This window comes from Girardinichthys multiradiatus, chromosome 7 (genome assembly GCF_021462225.1).
Source record: "Girardinichthys multiradiatus isolate DD_20200921_A chromosome 7, DD_fGirMul_XY1, whole genome shotgun sequence".
NCBI lineage: Eukaryota > Metazoa > Chordata > Actinopteri > Cyprinodontiformes > Goodeidae > Girardinichthys > Girardinichthys multiradiatus.
The window spans coordinates 18,670,891-18,690,865 of record NC_061800.1 but is presented as its reverse complement, the minus strand read 5'-3'; the positions used below and the strand labels follow the sequence as shown (position 1 = coordinate 18,690,865).

General features: G+C 39.5%; 1 protein-coding gene across 11 annotated transcripts in view; it reads left to right on the top strand.

Moving 5' to 3' along the window:
* Positions 1-8,017: 8,017 nt before the first annotated feature.
* Positions 8,018-19,975, top strand: part of mycbp2 (MYC binding protein 2) — a 79,771-nt gene continuing 67,813 nt past the window's right edge. For 7 of the 11 annotated variants that reach the window (XM_047369729.1, XM_047369737.1, XM_047369736.1 and 4 more), the window contains exons 1-2: positions 8,019-8,674; positions 11,697-11,772. In XM_047369729.1, the coding sequence (XP_047225685.1) occupies positions 8,397-8,674; positions 11,697-11,772 (354 nt within the window). In that variant the 5' untranslated portion in view covers positions 8,019-8,396. Of the gene's footprint in view, positions 8,675-11,696; positions 11,773-19,975 lie in introns of all 11 variants that reach the window. The other 4 variants (XM_047369726.1, XM_047369727.1, XM_047369728.1 and 1 more) reach the window with 1 other exon arrangement.

The following is a 19,975-nucleotide window of genomic DNA, read 5'->3' as shown; positions in this document are numbered from 1 at the left end:
AGGATCTCCTCAATCGTGCCATCACGCCTTCCTTGGTGGAAGCAGAGACTGGGGACTCGAAGTTGGACTCTTTCATCACCCATCACCCAGTCCCGGATGAAGCGGAAGAGTAAGAGTACAAGTACAATTACAGGTCCTTCTCAAAATATTAGCATATTGTGATAAAGTTCATTATTTTCCATAATGTAATGATGAAAATTTAACATTCATATATTTTAGATTCATTGCACACTAACTGAAATATTTCAGGTCTTTTATTGTCTTAATACGGATGATTTTGGCATACAGCTCATGAAAACCCAAAATTCCTATCTCACAAAATTAGCATATTTCATCCGACTAATAAAAGAAAAGTGTTTTTAATACAAAAAACGTCAACCTTCAAATAATCATGTACAGTTATGCACTCAATACTTGGTCGGGAATCCTTTTGCAGAAATGACTGCTTCAATGCGGCGTGGCATGGAGGCAATCAGCCTGTGGCACTGAGGTCTTATGGAGGCCCAGGATGCTTCGATAGCGGCCTTTAGCTCATCCAGAGTGTTGGGTCTTGAGTCTCTCAACGTTCTCTTCACAATATCCCACAGATTCTCTATGGGGTTCAGGTCAGGAGAGTTGGCAGGCCAATTGAGCACAGCGATACCATGGTCAGTAAACCATTTACCAGTGGTTTTGGCACTGTGAGCAGGTGCCAGGTCGTGCTGAAAAATGAAATCTTCATCTCCATAAAGCTTTTCAGCAGATGGAAGCATGAAGTGCTCCAAAATCTCCTGATAGCTAGCTGCATTGACCCTGCCCTTGATAAAACACAGTGGACCAACACCAGCAGCTGACACGGCACCCCAGACCATCACTGACTGTGGGTACTTGACACTGGACTTCTGGCATTTTGGCATTTCCTTCTCCCCAGTCTTCCTCCAGACTCTGGCACCTTGATTTCCGAATGACATGCAGAATTTGCTTTCATCCGAAATAAGTACTTTGGACCACTGAGCAACAGTCCAGTGCTGCTTCTCTGTAGCCCAGGTCAGGCGCTTCTGCCGTTGTTTCTGGTTCAAAAGTGGCTTGACCTGGGGAGTGCGGCACCTGTAGCCCATTTCCTGCACACGCCTGTGCACGGTGGCTCTGGATGTTTCTACTCCAGACTCAGTCCACTGCTTCCGCAGGTCCCCCAAGGTCTGGAATCGGCCCTTCTCCACAATCTTCCTCAGGGTCCGGTCACCTCTTCTCGTTGTGCAGCGTTTTCTGCCACACTTTTTCCTTCCCACAGACTTCCCACTGAGGTGCCTTGATACAGCACTCTGGGAACAGCCTATTCGTTCAGAAATTTCTTTCTGTGTCTTACCCTCTTGCTTGAGGGTGTCAATAGTGGCCTTCTGGACAGCAGTCAGGTCGGCAGTCTTACCCATGATTGGGGTTTTGAGTGATGAACCAGGCTGCGAGTTTTAAAGGCCTCAGGAATCTTTTGCAGGTGTTTAGAGTTAACTCGTTGATTCAGATGATTAGGTTCATAGCTCGTTTAGAGACCCTTTTAATGATATGCTAATTTTGTGAGATAGGAATTTTGGGTTTTCATGAGCTGTATGCCAAAATCATCCGTATTAAGACAATAAAAGACCTGAAATATTTCAGGTAGTGTGCAATGAATCTAAAATACATGAATGTTAAATTTTCATCATGACATTATGGAAAATAATGAACTTTATCACAATATGCTAATATTTTGAGAAGGACCAGTATATAGCAATAATTGAAAGAAAGCCTTAAGAAGCTGTTTTTAAACAAAGTAAATATGTACATGCAGAAGGTCCACTGATTAGATAAGACCGAACTTAGCTCTTGTGGGTAATGTGAAAAACAAAATATGGGGAGGTAAAAGTAACGGAAACCTCCCCTGAACACACCATTCCCAAAATAAATCGTGGTGGTTGCAGCAACATGCTGTGTGGATGCTTTTCTTCAGCAGGGAAGCCGGTCAGAGTTGATGGGAGGGTGGATGAAGATAAATGCAGGGGAATCCTGGAAGAAAAAGTTATGCAAGGCTGAAAAAGACTTAAAATGGAGGTTAACTCTTCCAGCAGGTCCACAACTCTAAGCATACAGCCAGAGCAGAGGATGAATAATGTTGCAAGGCTTCTTGCCAGGATTGATCCTCGCTCTGAGCTCCGAAAAATAAAACAGACTTTCACAGTGAAAAGCAGATCTCAGTAAAACCAAAAGTTTTTACTCTACCTCTGTTTACCAGGATGTACTAAGCAAGCATGTTTAGCACATATTGACAGTTTCAACAGTGAAAGTCTGCAAAAGCTCAGACTTGGACTGAGTGAAAAATGTGCCATTGGGTGTGTCGTGTTCTGGATGATCAGAGGTATGATGGGTGTGCAGTCACTTTCATACCTGGCATGGGTGTGACAGCAAGTCACTGATAGGCGAACCCCTCCCTTTCACTGACAGTAAAGAAGGAATGCAGACTGCCTTGGAAAGACATTACAATTGAGGTAAGCATACAAAGACAGTTGAAACTGTTAATTTTAGGCACCCATTCATTACCCATTTTGAAAGAGAAATTCTGCACAATCATTTTACTCAAAGCTCTTTTCAATTTTAGGCTTTATATGATATTATAGGGTCTTATTTTTGCTCTTCACTATTTACTATGACCACCCCCAAACTTCAATAATGTTCAAATTGTCAATGATTTTCAACACGGGGAGGCTTAGAATAAACACCATATAAATGGTAATGCAAACTCAGTGGTAACAGATTTTACTCTTATAGACACAAAGAAGCTGAATTGTGTCTAAAATTGTGTAAACCTGCTTTGCTATGGTGACTGAAGGAGACAGCACTTCCCTACATCGACACTGCTGCCAGTGGACCAGACCTGGCACTTCAAACACAATGCATGAAGGTTGGAAATTTCAGTTTACCTAAAATTTCATTTTTATTGACATTTTCTCTTATAAACCCACTACCTGTGGTAAAACAACAAGTTTTTCATTCTTAATGAGCAGGAAAAACTGTGGTGTAAAACTTTTTTTATTTTTTAATCAACAGAAAATACTTTAAACAACAAACAAAATGTGTCATCTTCAACAGCAAAATACAGCTTTACTGCCAGAAAAATAATTTAAATTATTAAAATACTATGAAAACATCTTCAGCTTGAATTTTAAAGATTTTTTTTAATTGTTAGATTTTATTATTTTATTTTCATATTTAATAACAGTCTTACTAAAACATGCAGGGTAGCAGCATGTGGGGAATGCATAATTTTTTTGTATTTTAAACTTGAACATTAATGTTTACCATAAAAAAAATTAATATGCATGTAGTATTCTCTTAAAACGTGTAAAATTTGTTATTCACTCATGGAAGTTTTTCATCTTTTTAAGATAAATTTCATTAATTCGCATTAAAATTTTGAATTTATTCTTTTTATATACTTTGCAAATTGTCATAACTAATAAACTGGTGAAAAACTTATTTTTATTATTTTAATTTGAGTAAAGCTTGAGATGGTCCTGCTATGTGAAAATATCTATGATCATTCAAGATATTAGCTAAATTATTTTTTGAAGGAATACCTTTTAAAACGATAACATTATTAAATGTAAACTATTGTAAAAAATTTGTGAAATCATTGTAAATCTGGAAATGTATTTTCATGACATGTTTCTCGTAACAGAATCAGCATGATTGTTTTACAGCGTCTGTAGCGGACCTCTTCTTCTTCCTATTCTTTTTTCAGCGCAACGTCTGTCAGTCCAGCTTCCCTCCAACTAATAGGCCACACTGCCCTCTATTGGCAAATGTACAAAGTTCAAACAGCCTCCATGGCTGTAGAGAACTACAGTAACCAAGCAGTCAGTCAGTTTCTACCACTTCTTCCATAGTGGATCACAGGGGAGCTGGTGCTTATCTCCAGCAGGCTATGGGCCAGAGTACACCCTGGACAAGTCACCAATCCATCACAGGGCAACACAGACAGGACAAACAACCATTCACACACTCCCACCTAAGGGCAGTTTAGAGAGACCAATTAACCTAACAGTGATATTTTTGGACTGTGGGAGGAAGGCAGAGTACCCATCCATGCATGGGGATAACATGCAAACTCCATGCAGAAAGACCCCTGGCCGGGAGTCGAACCCAAGACCTTCTTGCTGCAAGGCAACATTGCTACCAACTGCGCAGCCCATTATTTGGAAATGCAGGCTGCTAATTGAAAGTTAAAGGTTTACTGAATTCTATCTGTGGAAGTTACTCTGGAGGATATATTTTAAAGATAACTTTGTTTATTTTGTAGCTTCCATAGCTCCAATACTTCTGAAGTTTGCATACACTCAGCGGCCACTTTATTAGTTACACCTTGCTAGTACCGGGTTGGACCCCCTTTTGTCTTCAAAACTGCCTTAATCCTTCGTGGCATAGATTCAACAAGGTACTGGAAACATTCCTCAGGGAGTTTGGTCCATATTGACATGATAGCATCACACATCCATGATGCGAATCTCCCGTTCCACCACATCCCAAAGGTGCTCTATTGGATAGAGATCTGATGATTGTGGAGGCCATTTGAGTCCAGTGAACTCATTGTCATGTTCAAGAAACCAGTCTGAGATGATTGGTGCTTTATGACATGGTACGATATCCTGCTGGAAGTAACCATCAGAAGATGGGTACACTGTGGTCATAAAGGGATGGACATGGTCAGCAACATGGACATGGTCAGCAACAATACTCAGGTAGACTGTGGCGTTGACACAATGCTAAATTGGTACTAAGGGGCCCAAAGTGTGCCTAGAAAATATCCCCCACACCATTACACCACCACCACCAGCCTGAACCATTGATACAAGGCAGGATGGATCCATGCTTTCATGTTGTTGAAGCCAAATTCTGACCCTATCATACGAATGTCGCAGCAGAAATCGAGACTCATCAGACCAGGCAACGTTTTTCCAATCTTCTATTGTCCAATTTTGGTGAGCCTATGGGAATTGTATCCTCAGTTTCCTGTTCTTAGCTGACAGGAGTGGCACCCGGTATGATCTTCTGCTGTTGTAGCCCATCCGCCTCAAGGTTCGACGTGTTGTATGTTCAGAGATACTCTTCTGCATGCCTTGGTTGTAACGAGTGGTTATTTTAGTTACTGTTGCCTTTCTATTAGCTGGAACCAGTCTGGCAATTCTCCCCTGGCATCAACAAGGCATTTGCGCCCACAGAACTGCCGCTCACTGGATATTTTCTCTTTTTCGAGTGAGGCCACTGGTATCTGGAGACCAGTGGTGTTACAAAACTCAAAACAATTGTGTTACAAAGCTCAAAACAAGTTTTTTAAAAGTGTTTTTAGCTTGTGTTCTTGATGCATGTAGATGTGGTAATGAACTCAACTGATCTACATTTAAACACAGTCACTGGTGTTAAGTTTTTAATAAGAAAATAAATAAATATATTTTATCTACAGAAATGCTTATCCAGCCAGCTGTCAACAACAATGCATTTTATCATGTAAGAACAAATAATCACAATGACAAAATGCAAAACTGAGATAACACTGTCGCATATTATAAATAACATCCTACTCTGATATTTTCCATCTACTCAGCTAAAGTAAATTCTATCTCATATTAGCTATGTTCTTGATGTTGTCTAATCTGTAGCTTCATTGTGGGCTAGATATTCCCCCTTCTCCTCCTTGATGGAACGGAAGAGTTTTGAAACAAAAGGGGTTAAATCAACAGACCATCAGACGTGGATGTGCGTTCAGATTCCATAAAACAGAATCAAATTATTCCTTGTACCTAAGGATGAGCAGGAAAATACACTTCAGGGATGCTGATCGTCACATGCTTCAAAGGTAAAAACTCCTTCAGTTTTCATCAGCTATATCACCGGTGATACCTGCCTCTAAATGCTTTCTGGGTTGCTATGAAAAGAGACAATATAGACGGACTTCTCCCTTGTCATTGGGCCGATGCAATGCCTCACAGCCAATAAAACACAGCAAGCGGCTCCGTAAATCTCAAGTCCTCTCCCTGCCTCAGCAAATGTGAACGGATGCTCTGTTATATGCCTCCACTGCAAAACATGAACACTGGAAATATCCCTCTGAGTACAAAGAGGTCCAGGAGGAATATTTTACTTGTTAAATATAGTTTCACACATTGCAAATATGCATGTGTAAAATCATGAACATGTCGGCTGCATCTTTTTCATGTACCTCCTGTTCTTGTCTACCTTTGCACCACAGTGTGTTTTGGCCTTTACTGACATTTTGACTGATGCTGTCGAACACAGCCCCCACTGCTGCAGTTCACCTTCTCCTTGTGCATCCTTCTGTCACTACTTGACTAGCAAAATCTAAATATAATCAGAACCTGCATGATGCATTTATAAGAATTCCTGCAATGCAATGCAAGTTTTTTTAATGTTTTGACAGAAATGAACACAAGTTCACAGCGGTTCTGAGCAGAAAACAGCAGTAAGGATAATTATAAAATCAGAGGGTGGCTACAATTCTTACCCAATGTAAGGCATATTTAAGAGGGGTCGTCTAAGGTTGAAGTCTCACTGTAACACACTTTTCAGAGAATTCAATTCAATTCAGTTTTATTTATATAGCGCCAATTCAACACATGTTGTCTCAAGGCACTTCACAACAGTCAAGTACATACATTCCAATTAATCCTAACCATTGAACAGTGCAGTCGGAGTTAGCTTTTTATTCAAATTGGATAAAAAGTTTTTCTATCTAAGGAAACCCAGCAGATTGCATCCAGTCAGTGACTTGCAGCATTCACTCCTCCCGGATGAGCATGTAGAGACAGGCTGTACAACACAAGCACTTGATGTTTATCTTGATGACTACTAAATAAATTATAAATGGTGATGTATTCACATTTTAAATATTTTCAACATTATCCAGCCTTGTTTTCAAAGGTCATATGGATAAAAAACCTCTTAAAATCTATCTGGGGATGCAAATTTATGTTTAGATGTGTACAAACCCCGCCACTCTTTCTTACAGATATTTAGCATACTTTTGTGCCACTTTGTCACTTTAAATAATCCATCCACATCTGAATCCAACCATCAAATTCTATAACCATCTCATTCATACTTTGATGCAGAGGGGCTGGTACATACCTCTATAGTTAAGGGGTAAGTGGCAGGGTACACCCTAGAAGCGTTGCCAGTCCAAGACAGGGCAAAATCTAAGGGAAATTTAGAGAGACAAGTGAACCTAACATGCATTCTTTGGACTGTGGCAGGAGCCTCCAGAAAGACCCCCGGCTGGGAGTTGAACCCAGGATCCTGGATTCTGTTATTTCTGTGCTCTGTTATTTCCTATTTCTGGTTCCTGTTATTTTTGGGTTCTGTTATTTCCTAGGCTGCTGTGCCATTTGGAGGTCAACTGAATCTGCAGAGCACAGTATATAGTGTCACTGGACCTTGCATTACCTATTGTAAGTGTTGGTTTATATGTTGTTTGTGTTGTGTAAAAACTAGATGTGGAAATGTGTGTTTCTTCTGCCTGAATTTGATATTTTGTAATGATGTTGCTGGTACTTATTTTACAAGTTTTTATTTGATCCTATACAAATACCAGAGTTTGCACACAATTTCATACTTTTGTCTGTCTGATTGCATCTTTTTTTTATTTATTATATCAGATGTTAAGATCAAACAGTCTAATTAGTCTTATAATTAAACTAGTATTCTGAGAAACTGAAATTTGTGTTTTATTCGCTGTATGATTCAATTTAAAAAAACAACAACCCCGAAATAAACGTTGAGAATACACCTCTCTGTTTCCAAAATATAAATAGGCAAGTGCAAATATGTAATACATGCGTTTCAGTTTCTAAATTTCAGTACTGCAATAACTTCACTTTTCAGCGGTGTTGTAATTTGCTATTAGCAGCACTGCTTAGTTTTGGTATATGAAAATATCCCAGCATGCTAGCGACGCAGAACTGAGTCTGGGAGGGGCAGGATGATGGAGCTAAGATGGCAGCCCTGCTGAGGGTGCTGCCTCTTCGGGGTCAAGAAATATTCAAGGAGCGAATGAAACCGAAACACGACAGTTTTACTCAGGACAGCTTTCGTTTCTGTTGTTCTGCTAGATCTTTTTCTTGTGGCCTGAGGAGGTCTGCTCTAGGAAGGAGAACGCCGTGTTGACACTGCGCATCAGAACACCGTAGCAGCACCGTCAGAAAGGCTCTTATTCTGCGTCTGTAATAATTGAAAACAGTGGATGCTAATTGCGGCGTTTTTGCAGCTCGGAGCGGACATATGATGTGACATGTGGCGGGTTTGATGTTAAGAGGACTGCATCTAATGGCCGGATATAACCTGTCTGTGTGATATATGCATTGCTGTGCTAAACGATGATGTGTGCTGCTGCGGCAGCGGCCGCCGCCGGTGGAGGGGGAATTTTACCCTCTTTATCGCCGTCCGTGGGGCTCGGTGTCAGGGTAATTTCTGGAATGGGAGCCGATCTCACCACCATCGGTTCGGGAATGGGTTCTTGCCCGACTGTCGGAGCCCAGTCGGATTGTCGGACTCGGTACCAGCTTTTACTCTCAGGACGAGCCCTTGCGGAGAGATACAGACGGATTTATACCACCGCCATCAATGATAAAGAGCAGGGGATAAATCAGGGAAGGTGAGTGGCCAACGGAAAATGATAGATACATGGAGCTGCTCTGTCAGTTGAAGGGCTAACGAGGCTAACGGCTGTAAGCTAACCTTAACCCTTTCATAGCGGCGCTAACATCGAATATTACACCCCGAATATATATAAGTCTGACTTGTCATTATGTTCAGTATTTAACCTACAAACAAGCATGCTAAGTACTCAATAATTTGCTTGCGGAGTCATCTTATTTGCCAAGTTTGTGTGACTTCCTTAGCTGAGGGGTACAACCCCAGCTAACATTACGTTGCTTCACCCTTGTGCGAGAGGTTTTTATTCCGGGTGTTCCGGGCAATGTGATTTTAGTTAAACATTGGTTCACATGGAATTTAAAATCAAAGCACCTATTGGGTCCTAATGCGTAGGAAGTAAAAGCAGCTTTCACCCATACAAGCTAGCTAGCTTACTAGTTGTCATTACAGCAGATTGTCAGTTTGTTTTGAAGAGAGGGTGACACCCTGTTGGACGTAAACAAGCTCATCCCTAATCTTGGATGCTTTTCTTTTACTGAACATGTTATAAATGTATTCAGTTTCGCTTGACAACTTGCTTAGGTTAATTTAGTTGTTTAGTAATGCCGTGTTAATGGTTTTAGGCCCGACAGCGTCACTGTTAGCCAGCTAACAAACATTTGGCATCAGCCCTTTTCCATGTTATCTACACAGATGTTCGTTTTACAGAAAGGAGGATGACAATAATAAGCATGAATACAACACTATGAATATATACTTCACATCTAAACAAACCAAAATGGCATGAAACTTGAGACATGTTTAAACGCAGACGTGTTGGCAGCTGAATCCACTCATTTGATTTTCTGTCATAATACACTTACGTCATGCTAGTCAGTCAGGTTGCTTAATTTGATAAGAACTGATACTCTCTCACAAACCAACTAATAATCATGAACCATGATTAATTTATATATAATCAGAGATGATTGTTGAACTGACATTTATTTGTTTATTTTAGTATTTTTTAATAACTGTGCTCAAGAAAATGTAAGAACATCAGTTTCAGTAAACATCTCATCCTATCTAATGTTCTTTTGTCGGGATATTACTTCAATATTGTTATTAATAGTTGTCCAGTTTGAGCTTTTTAATGGATGATGTTAGTTATTCAGAGTGCAGGGGTGACTAATGGATTATAATTGGAGCCAAAATCATGTTTTTGTTTTTACGTGTGGCGCTATGCAGTTATTTTCCTTTTTGCTTTGTTTGTTTCTGTTTGCCTCATCTTACTTATTTAGACTAAAGAAAGACATCCACTAAACAGGCTTGGGTCAGGATGAGGTTTTCATGTTTACATATTTTCACATATTACTGTTATAATATCACAGTATTTTCACAAATATTTAGATCAAAAATGCACAACTACAGTTTTAGAAAACCCTTACCTTAATAAGAGTTATGTATTCCCTCACTTTTCACAACATGATTTTCTGTGAATTGTACTAGGTGGTATATTTTCAAACACCTGAACTTGTCTTGTAAGTGGGGGGGTTTGAATATAGGAGCTGTCTTTTAGCCAGCTGACGAGCAGTGTGCAGTCCCTCTAGCACTTTTTTCCCCCGCATGTCATTAAAAGGATTGGTATCATGACAAATTGAAATATGTTACCACAAAGACCTAATTAGAGGAATAGTCTCTTTTGTGTAGGGATGCACCGGCATAAAACCTTTCGGCCGATATCGCTACCGGTATTTATATTGGTGTTACGGTTGATAACTAGTATTTTCCAATATTGTGTATTAGGGCTGCAACTAACGACTATTTTGCTAATCAATTAATCCGTGGACTATTTTTTTTATCGATTAATAATCAGATAGCAAAAGGTGCTTTCATCCCTATTACATATGTTATATTTATTTCTCTACCCATTTTGACACTGTGAAAAAAAAACAACCACGCTGCTGACCTTGCTTCTCTGCTTGAGTTAAACACTCCGCAATCCCACGCTGCATCACTATCACTGTTGCATGTCCAAACAAATTGTTTGGGCATGCGACATGGCCAAACCCGTCCCTCCCTCTCTTCCCGAAACAAATACACAAACAGGAACAAGATGGAAATAAACATCGGTTGTTATTATTGGCCCAGTTTTATTTATGGGACTGATACCAATATTTTAAAAAGTAATTAACATCAGCTGATACCGATATTAATGCTAATATATTGTGCATCCCTACTTTCGAGAACAATAAGCATTCAGTCAGTTAAAGTGAAAGCACACACCAGAATCTGTGCTGCTCAAGTGCACTTGATGATGCAGCTGTAGCAAAAAAAAAAGCAGTAGTCACATTAAATGAAAAAACAGTAATCAGTACTAATGCTCCACAGAACGAATGGAAAAACTTAAAACCGTGCAAATGTGCGACATAGCAGATGTTGTTTTTAAATTGCACTATGCTGTGTCCCCCCCCCCCCCCCCCAATTAGATGTCTCATACTCCCCTGTTGTGATGTTTTACATTAGGTTGAATTAGTGTTATCGTGTTTGTATCTTTGGCATCGGTGCTAATGGAGAGAACCCAGAGCTAAAATAGTCGTTCAATCCATTTAAAGATATTTTTTTTTTCGGCACTAGTGGCCTTTATTTTTGACAGTAGGTAGACAGGAAAGGGGGTAGAGAGAGGAGACATTTGGTAAATGTCCGCGGGTCCGGGACTCGAACCCGGGACAGCCGCCTCAAGGACTGTAGCCACCTTACATAGTCGCGCGCTTAACCCTTACACCATCAGCGACGTGCCCCGTTCAGCCCATTAAAAAAAAAAAAGTCAGTGTTCACATTCTGAGACCTATTGGTCTAAATGAGCCTTTAGCGCCATGAGAATCCAAATATAAAAGTACCATAGGGCAGATCATGCATTGGCGCTCGCGTTTGGTTGATATAAAGTTCCAACTTGAGTATTAAATGTCTTTTTGGGTTAAACAAAATGCATCTGGAAGGTTATATTTTACATTATTGGCCTTGTTTCTGTGCACTTCCAGGGGGAAGAAGGCTTTGGGTAAGAAGAAACTGAAAAGGCGACAAAAAGTCAAGTCAAAAGTCAAATCAAGAACAAAGGTAAGATATGCTAAATTTTTCTATTGCTCTTTTCTAATACACTTAATTTAAAAATGAATGGTCCCTTTTTTTCTATGTAATATTTGTTTATAGGGGTTTTAAGCTTAAAGCTACACTGTCTGGGTTGTTTTTGGCCTTTATTGTTGTTATCAAGCCTCCTAGATATTTGGAGATGACAATCTATAGATGTCACAGCCTCGTGTTTGTAACAATAAATCCCTACTGCTGGTTTGTCTCTACTGAAGAGTCTAAACCAATGCTGTGATTAACAGCAACGTTGGGGTGCCTGCAGACCTGTGGCTGTTCGCCAGAGTAATTATTTCCATCGGTTTTGAGCTCAGTCTGGTGCACTTTAGCCCGTCCAAACATGGAGCTGGGGAGGTTGAATGTGGAGCACTCGGGGAGTGGCTCTGACTTGTGCATGATGGGCTGTTGCCAAGCGACCTAATGTGTTCCACATCTCCACGGCAACAGTTTCCTGCCTCCATCTCCTTCATCCAAAGAAGGATCCAGGTCTGGATAAAAGGATGGTGCTGTGCTGTTTTGATTCTAAACTCACCATTGTGTATCAAACTTACAAGAAGATGAATAATACTAAAGGCTATATTGATTATTTTCCCCACTATTATTTAGGAGTGTTGGCCTCCAAGGTGATATGGAAAACACCTCCATGGATATCTAGGTTGAAGAAAATCAGTCTGAAACGGGCATATTTTTCATGTTTTTTTTTTTTCTAAGTAAAACTTTTCTTTTAAGATGATTTCTTGCAATACTGCATGGCAACCTCTACTGCAAGAGAAGCGAGTCTTTAGCAAGGCTGGATAGCAGGGAGGCATAGAAACTGTGGGTTGCTGTTACATGGGCATCGGGCAGTCATGTTGTATTTGTACTTGTCACGCTCGTTCTTGCTCCGTCATGCCTCTGACACCGGAGTAGTCGGACAGTAGAACGGTTTGAAATCTCCCCTGCTCCTTTTCTCCTCTGCTACCGCATGGAAACGTGAATGTAGGGCAAAGAACAAAAAAAAAAGTGTGCTTGTCATTTCTGTGAAGAGCATGATGTAACATCTTGTTTGTAGGCAGATTTGTTTTCTGCAAAACGGATCATAATTATGTAAGGTTATAACAATGGTATGGGGGAGAACGGAGAATTTTAAATAAATATTTCCAGATTAATAAAATATAATTTCTATACCTGCAGTGATTTACTTAAAATAAGCAGATTGACAGATTCTAAATACTTCAGTTTTCAGTCATAGCCAGATTAGACTCACCTGAGACTCTGATTATGATACTGTTTTTTGTTTTCTGGACCCCCCCTGAGCTGTATGGTACTCTAAGCAATTTCAAGATAAATATTTTTGTTTGACCTCATTATCACCACAATACTTGTAATTTGCTTTGGTAAATTGGAAATTTAGTAATCGAAGTGTTTTGTAGCCCTTTTTTTTTTGACGGCTTCTCTGTTAAACTACTGCCCAAAAGTGCCAACCTATACCCCAAGTGATCATCGACTCACTGGTAATTCAGCAATATATAACATAAATCAATGTGGTACCAGGTAATTGTGTATAGACAAGACATGCAGAAAAGGTTCTCCTGCGCCATAAACTTGGCGCTTTTGATTTGAACATTTTGAACATTGTAAAATGTGATGCCTAGTGTTTCAGATGCTATCTGTTCTGCCATCCTACTTCCAGACCGGCTGTCTGGGGATATCTGAGCACAGGACAGAGCAGGTGACATCACACAGACAGTGAGGAAGCTGCAGCAGGCAGTAGACTTTCTGTTTCTGTGTAAAGGGTGAACATCTCTTAGATTGTTAGAGAAAACTCAGATGTAACTGATGTGCTAAAGTAAACTATTTGATAATGAGTGGATTTTATATTAAGAGCAGTATTTGTGTTTGTGATGCTCTGACTGTACAGAGTGGAAGATCTACTGTTAAACAGACTGATTTCATTTACAGAGACTATTTAATCATTGTTTTAGTTGGTATTCCAGTAAATACCAGAAAACATTGTGATGAAATTTAAAGTCGCAGTGACATACTGTAGATATGATGTACCTACTCAAGTACACAGACAGCTGAGACTGATAAAGTTTAATTTAGATGTAAAATGACAGAATGGGTTGAAGAAATCTTACACTTCTTAACATAATGTGATGCAGACTCAACAATTACTTTTCTCTTCTTTCCTAATTCGTGATCTTTAATATTTAAATCGACTCAGCTTTCAGCCAGTTTGATATATAGCAGATCCATGGAAAGAGGAAGTAATCCTCTTTTCTCCACTGCAGGCAGAGAGGTCTTTCCTTTTAGATGGTTCAACAAGCTTAGAGGAGATATTGAACATTCTGAAAACGACTGCGTTTTTTAGAGCAAAGCTTCGCCCTGTGCTGTAAGTGTAGCACTACTTGAGAAGCACAGACTTAAGTTTAGAGGTTAAGTGATTACAGATTTAGTTTCAGAAATGGGTACCGAAAAAGCAAGTTTTTTTATTTTCTGTTCTTAGAAAAAGACTGACATGACTTATGTTGACATCACAAGGGATGAGTTGCTTTTTATACTTGTCTCAATACATTGCAAATTGAATTCAAAAGAACAAGATGAGTTTAACAATTTTTTTTTTTTTAGGTTTTCACAAAGTGCGAAGATTTTACAGATCACTAAGTGTGTGCACAATATGTCTAATTCTAATAGCAAAGGACTGCGAGGATTCTTTAAGGAAGGATATTATTCTCCATGCATTCACTCTCCGCATATTGACAGTATATGATATGGCCACACCTGACGTATGTTTTTAGTGGCTGAGATACTAAAGCTGACAGAGATTAGCTGGACAGTGTACAATGACAAGGAAAAAGTCAGTCAGCAAAATGCGAGTTAATCGTTATCGATATTAGGGGTACACGTTGTTAGGAAACCATGCATATGAATTATTATATTAAATCAAATCGTTAACTCAACAGTGTTACTGAGTTTCTGCTTTGCAAACAAGCATAACATGTCTTCACGACTTTACCATCCTACCACCACCTTTCTATAACACTTTTTTGGGTGCATTAAACAATAAGCATCACCAAATATTTTTCTGTCTTTAGCAAGTCTGTGATCAGTATGCTATAAGGCTGTCCAGTTCTGACTAGTCAGTCTATTGTGTTTTTCTTCAACACAACATCACAACTCAAGGACCTCTTCCTTTCTTACTTCATAATGACAGTCTTAAACATAGAAACAAGATATCTGGGACTCCTTTATTATTGGCTTGATCTGATACAGCAATTGCAGAGCTCTTTGTAAGGCGGATTTCAGATTGACGGGAAATGTCAGTGTGTTTTACTGGTATACCCCATTATATAATTGATTTTATTTTGCCACAGTGCCCAAAATCCCCTCTGTTTTAAAGTTTTCTATTCTGTTAACATCCAACGTGTGTTATTAGACGTCTTTAAGTGCCGCCGGTGACTCTGTAAAACCTGTAAGTGCTGACTTGAAATCAGCAGTGAGGAAGACACGAGCAGCTTGCTTGAGTCATACTCTTGCACAGTTAGAAGAAACCAATGAGTGTGCCAGTTGGATTTGCATATTGCATAATGCGATCTTCATTTTGTTGTGTGCTTTTAGATCTGATGGGTCTCTTTCCATCAGCATATTTTTTAATCCCTTAATGATAAAAGTTAATGTTTATCAGCAACTGCTGCTCCTCTGAACTTTATAATTGCACAGCCTCACAGATTTGTCCAAAGCTATGGAGTTTCTACCTCAAACACTTTAAACAGTCCTTGGAGGTGGAAAAAATACCTAAAATTAATTAAACTTTAATTTGGATGACGTGTAGTTGTGGATGTGGTTTATTTGAAATCAGCAGCACATAGTGTTATTACAGATGAAATGGTGATCTTTACTTTCTCTGACAAATTCAACATGATTTAGTTGTCTTTGCTGGTTTTAAATATCTTCATGCTTTAATTATGTAATTAATGAGGCACAAGATCAGCTCACAGCAGTGTTTGGGGCCAGTGGAGCTAGCATTTTCCTCCTCACAGGTTTTAGTTGATAATGAATGACCCTTTCTGTCTCGGTAGATGACTCCCCCTTCTATGATCAGGATGCCAGAAGCACAGCAGTGCAAGAGATGCTCAGCGGATCGATGTAATTCTCTAGAGGTTGCCTCAGGACTGTGCTTAAAATATTTCACTTGGTGGGCCCCGGGAAAACAGTCAGCAGTTAGATTGTTTATTGAGTTTCTGTGTCAGCTGTAGTTTGTCTGGTCATAATGATTATAGAAAAGCTTCAATATAAATAATTATTTGAATCCTAATTTCTACAGTTGTGCTGCCCATCGCATTTACATGAAGAGTAAAGGCAATAAAAAAAAAACACCTTATATTGTTAAAGCTCAGTAAGGGAGCAGAGTGGTTCGGTTGAGCTCCTTGATTTCCATTTTAGAAAATTACTTAGCAACTGCTTTAGCGCCTCGGGCTGAAAGTTCTAATCTCTAGGCACAGTCTAAGAGTCCCTAAGTGGTCAAATAATTATTAGCTGATGTAATCAAGAAGTTCCAGCTACCTCAATCCTCTAGCATGCTGAGGTGAATGAATGTTTTGGTACTTGTCTCACACTTTTTAAAAGTTTCCACTTTTGTCTTGTCAGTCCAGAGAATGGTTTCCCCAAAGTTTTGGGATTATCAAGAAGTTTGCTGTCAAATATGAAACATCACTTTGTATTCTTTTGGGTAAGCGGTAGTTTTAACCTTGAAGCTCTCATATGGATGCCATTTTTGCCCTGTGTCTTTGTTATTGTTGAATCCTAAACTCTGACCTGAGGCAATTGAGGTCTGCAGTGCTTTATCTGTTGTTCTGGGTTCTTTTCTAACTCTCTGGAGTAATGTTGTCTTGGCCTAATTCTGGATTCCTGCCACTTCAGGGAAGGTTGACCAATATTATATAGTTTCTTCATTCGTGGATAGTGGCTCTTACTGTGGTTTGTTGGTATCAAAAAGCTTTAGAAATGACACTGTATTCCTTTTCAGACTCATGGATCTTAATTACGTTGTTTCTAATTTGTTTTTGAGTTTCCTTAGGTCTGGGCATGATTTTTTAGGTCTTTTAGCCTACTTCATGTTGCCAGACAGGATCTTTTTTTTGATTACTTGATCAGGCGGTAATGGGCACTGGATATTGCTAGTAAAATTGAATTCAGCATTTTAAAAAAAAGTTGTAAATCCGAGTTGTTTGTGATAACTTTGGCTAAAAATAATACAGAACCAACTAATGTTTTTAAATACAGATATAATAATAATAAATGCAGTTTTCAGTTTGTTTCATGGAATTATTTCATGTAATTTCCACAGTTACACTAAAAGTACCGGTAATATTTTTTATATTTATCTATTTTTCTTGTTAGTTAAGGTGGTGATGGTGACCATTAACTGACAAATTTCATAGGTAATTTCTTTCATTATTGATTTTATTAAAATATGGAAGTAGATTCCCTCCTCCTGTCCCTTTAGCCCATTCTGAGGTTGCCAAACCAAAGGACTGTGGCCACATGCCGCTGTGACTCGCTTTCAGTCTGCTGCCCAACAAACACTTTGTCACGATGCCAACTTCTTTACAACATGTCATACTTCACTGCTTGTAAAAGAGTATAAATACAGGTGCTTCTCAAAATATTAGCATATTGTGATAAAGTTCATTATTTTCCATAATGTCATGATGAAAATTTAACATTCATGTATTTTAGATTCATTGCACACTAACTGAAATATTTCAGGTCTTTTATTGTCTTAATACGGATGATTTTGGCATACAGCTCATGAAAACCCAAAATTCCTATCTCACAAAATTAGCATATTTCATCCGACCAATAAAAGAAAAGTGTTTTTAATACAAAAAACGTCAACCTTCAAATAATCATGTACAGTTATGCACTCAATACTTGGTCGGGAATCCTCTGGCAGAAATGACTGCTTCAATGCGGCGTGGCATGGAGGCAATCAGCCTGTGGCACTGCTGAGGTCTTATGGAGGTCCAGGATGCTTCGATAGCGGCCTTTAGCTCATCCAGAGTGTTGGGTCTTGAGTCTCTCAACGTTCTCTTCACAATATCCCACAGATTCTCTATGGGGTTCAGGTCAGGAGAGTTGGCAGGCCAATTGAGCACAGTGATACCATGGTCAGTAAACCATTTACCAGTGGTTTTGGCACTGTGAGCAGGTGCCAGGTCGTGCTGAAAAATGAAATCTTCATCTCCATAAAGCTTTTCAGCAGATGGAAGCATGAAGTGCTCCAAAATCTCCTGATAGCTAGCTGCATTGACCCTGCCCTTGATAAAACACAGTGGACCAACACCAGCAGCTGACACGGCACCCCAGACCATCACTGACTGTGGGTACTTGACACTGGACTTCTGGCATTTTGGCATTTCCTTCTCCCCAGTCTTCCTCCAGACTCTGGCACCTTGATTTCCGAATGACATGCAGAATTTGCTTTCATCCGAAAAAAGTACTTTGGACCACTGAGCAACAGTCCAGTGCTGCTTCTCTGTAGCCCAGGTCAGGGGAATGTGGCACCTGTAGCCCATTTCCTGCACACGCCTGTGCACGGTGGCTCTGGATGTTTCTACTCCAGACTCAGTCCACTGCTTCCGCAGGTCCCCCAAGGTCTGGAATCGGCCCTTCTCCACAATCTTCCTCAGGGTCCGGTCACCTCTTCTCGTTGTGCAGCGTTTTCTGCCACACTTTTTCCTTCCCACAGACTTCCCACTGAGGTGCCTTGATACAGCACTCTGGGAACAGCCTATTCGTTCAGAAATTTCTTTCTGTGTCTTACCCTCTTGCTTGAGGGTGTCAATAGTGGCCTTCTGGACAGCAGTCAGGTCGGCAGTCTTACCCATGATTGGGGTTTTGAGTGATGAACCAGGCTGGGAGTTTTAAAGGCCTCAGGAATCTTTTGCAGGTGTTTAGAGTTAACTCGTTGATTCAGATGATTAGGTTCATAGCTCATTTAGAGACCCTTTTAATGATATGCTAATTCTGTGAGATAGGAATTTTGGGTTTTCATGAGCTGGATGCCAAAATCATCCGTATTAAGACAATAAAAGACCTGAAATATTTCAGTTAGTGTGCAATGAATCTAAAATATATGAATGTTAAATTTTCATCATGACATTATGGAAAATAATGAACTTTATCACAATATGCTAATATTTTGAGAAGGACCTGTATATGCTGTTTAGTGTTTTCAAATGTCCTGTGTGATGCTTCCTGATAACATTTTGACAAGAGATCAATGTATAGGCCCCTCAACAATTATTGGCACCCTCGGTAAAGACTTAAACAAGGCCTTAAATGAACTTTTTATTGATGCTTTATTTTTAACGTTCACCTTCCTCACCGTCTCTGGTGGCAAGACAAATTCATGGCGCTTGGTATTTTTTTCACACTTTTTTATAGTAATGGTATATTACCTGGGAACTAGGAAGTCAGAGTAACATCATCTCCACAGTGATAGCGTTCTAGTTTCCCGGAGGCTAGTATTCTTCATTGCTCGTATGCGGCCACTGGTACAACACTAACAATGACAATAACACTTTTCTATGCGATATTTCGTGCAAATAAACAGCGTTGAAACATCTCGTCTTGTAAACAAAAAAAAGGGCTACGTGTACAACTGACTAAATCTTATATAAATAATAAAGAACTACTAAAAATAAAGAGTTTTTCTACTGTTGATGTGAGTAGCTGCCATAATAAATGTGGACGTTGGGTATATATTGGGTTGTGTTGCTCTGACTTTCCGACTCATTCCGACTTTAGGGAGCATTCCAGTTAAACTCAGGAGGTCGGAAATTCCGACGTCAGAGTACAAATGGAACGTGCTACTATTCTACATTATGAATAAGTAGCTGGTCTGTAACATTACACACTTCATCCACAGACTACTTGATAATATTTCCAGCTGCATGACCGCTTACAGCATGGTGGTCCCTACTTTAACATGCAGAGTGTTTAATGACTTCTGTTCAGGTGATATGTCTGATTTGAAGCCTGTTTTAGGCTACAGATGTTATGTGATCAGAGACCATATTTGAAGATTCCCTTAGACATTTTTTGGTGATTTCTTACATGTTTATGTTCTGTGAAGAGAAGATGTAAGTTGAATAAATGTTTGGTTTGTTTGGAGGAGGTATGCATTTTG